At 65.6% G+C, this 783-nt stretch overlaps 1 protein-coding gene across 1 annotated transcript in view; it reads left to right on the top strand.

Moving 5' to 3' along the window:
• Nucleotides 1-258: 258 nt before the first annotated feature.
• The window catches only part of DNER (delta/notch like EGF repeat containing), a 397048-nt gene continuing 396523 nt past the window's right edge, over nt 259-783 (top strand). Inside the window, exon 1 of the mRNA XM_019503073.1 lies at nt 259-279. Within this exon, the coding sequence (XP_019358618.1) occupies nt 259-279 (21 nt within the window). The remainder of the gene's footprint in view (nt 280-783) is intronic.

Here is a 783-nt window from a genome sequence, read left to right on the forward strand (position 1 = left end):
CACAGGGGCGGCAGCATGGTCTTGCCCCGACCTGGTTGGGTGGCGGAGGGGGAGGGGTGTGTCCAGCTCTGCCCTGCCCCATGGGGTTTGGCAACGGGGAGGGGTGGCACTGCTGCCCCTGCTCCCTTGCCACCAGACATCCCAACATGTGGGGATCCCCATGGTCCAGATTCCTAGGCTCCACTCGTGCAGTTGGCTGCTGGGCCAGCGGTTGAACCCCCTCACCGCACTAGAAGTTATAAATCCCATAGGCGGGCCATGTTTCCAGTCCTGTTTAAGGTAAGCTTCCCTTGTAGGCATCTCTGTTCCTACCATCCTTGTCAGGGGCTTGAGAAGTGCCAAGCGTTGGAACAAGTCTCTGCGAAACCTGGAGCGGGCTGGGGCGGCGTGGTCGCGACACAGCCGGGGGCTGGGACGAGGCCTGGGTTACAGCTGCCTCTGCGGGCAATGGGGGGAGGGGGAAATGCCACAAGGGCAGAGGGGCGGATCCCCTCTAGCCGTCCCTGCGGTCTGATGCAGTGGCCTGGGGCTCACAGAAGCGGGTGCCATCCATCTATCTGTTAGTCTGTAAAGGTGCATTTCTACCCTGCTGTCCAGTTCAGGTGGGGGATGCCTCGCTCTGTGCCACGGAGCGGGGGCTTCCTTCTCCCCAGACCAGCGGGGGGGACGAAGGAAGCGGCAGGGGCGCGTGAACGCAGCCCTGTCCCCTCCGCGGTTCCCGGCGCCCTGTGAGGCCGGGGGGCCGGGGCAGCCCGGTGGGCCCTCCCGCCGCCGGGCCGAGCC

This window comes from Gavialis gangeticus, unplaced genomic scaffold (genome assembly GCF_001723915.1).
Source record: "Gavialis gangeticus isolate Ggan-Ray unplaced genomic scaffold, GavGan_comp1, whole genome shotgun sequence".
Classification (NCBI taxonomy): domain Eukaryota; kingdom Metazoa; phylum Chordata; order Crocodylia; family Gavialidae; genus Gavialis; species Gavialis gangeticus.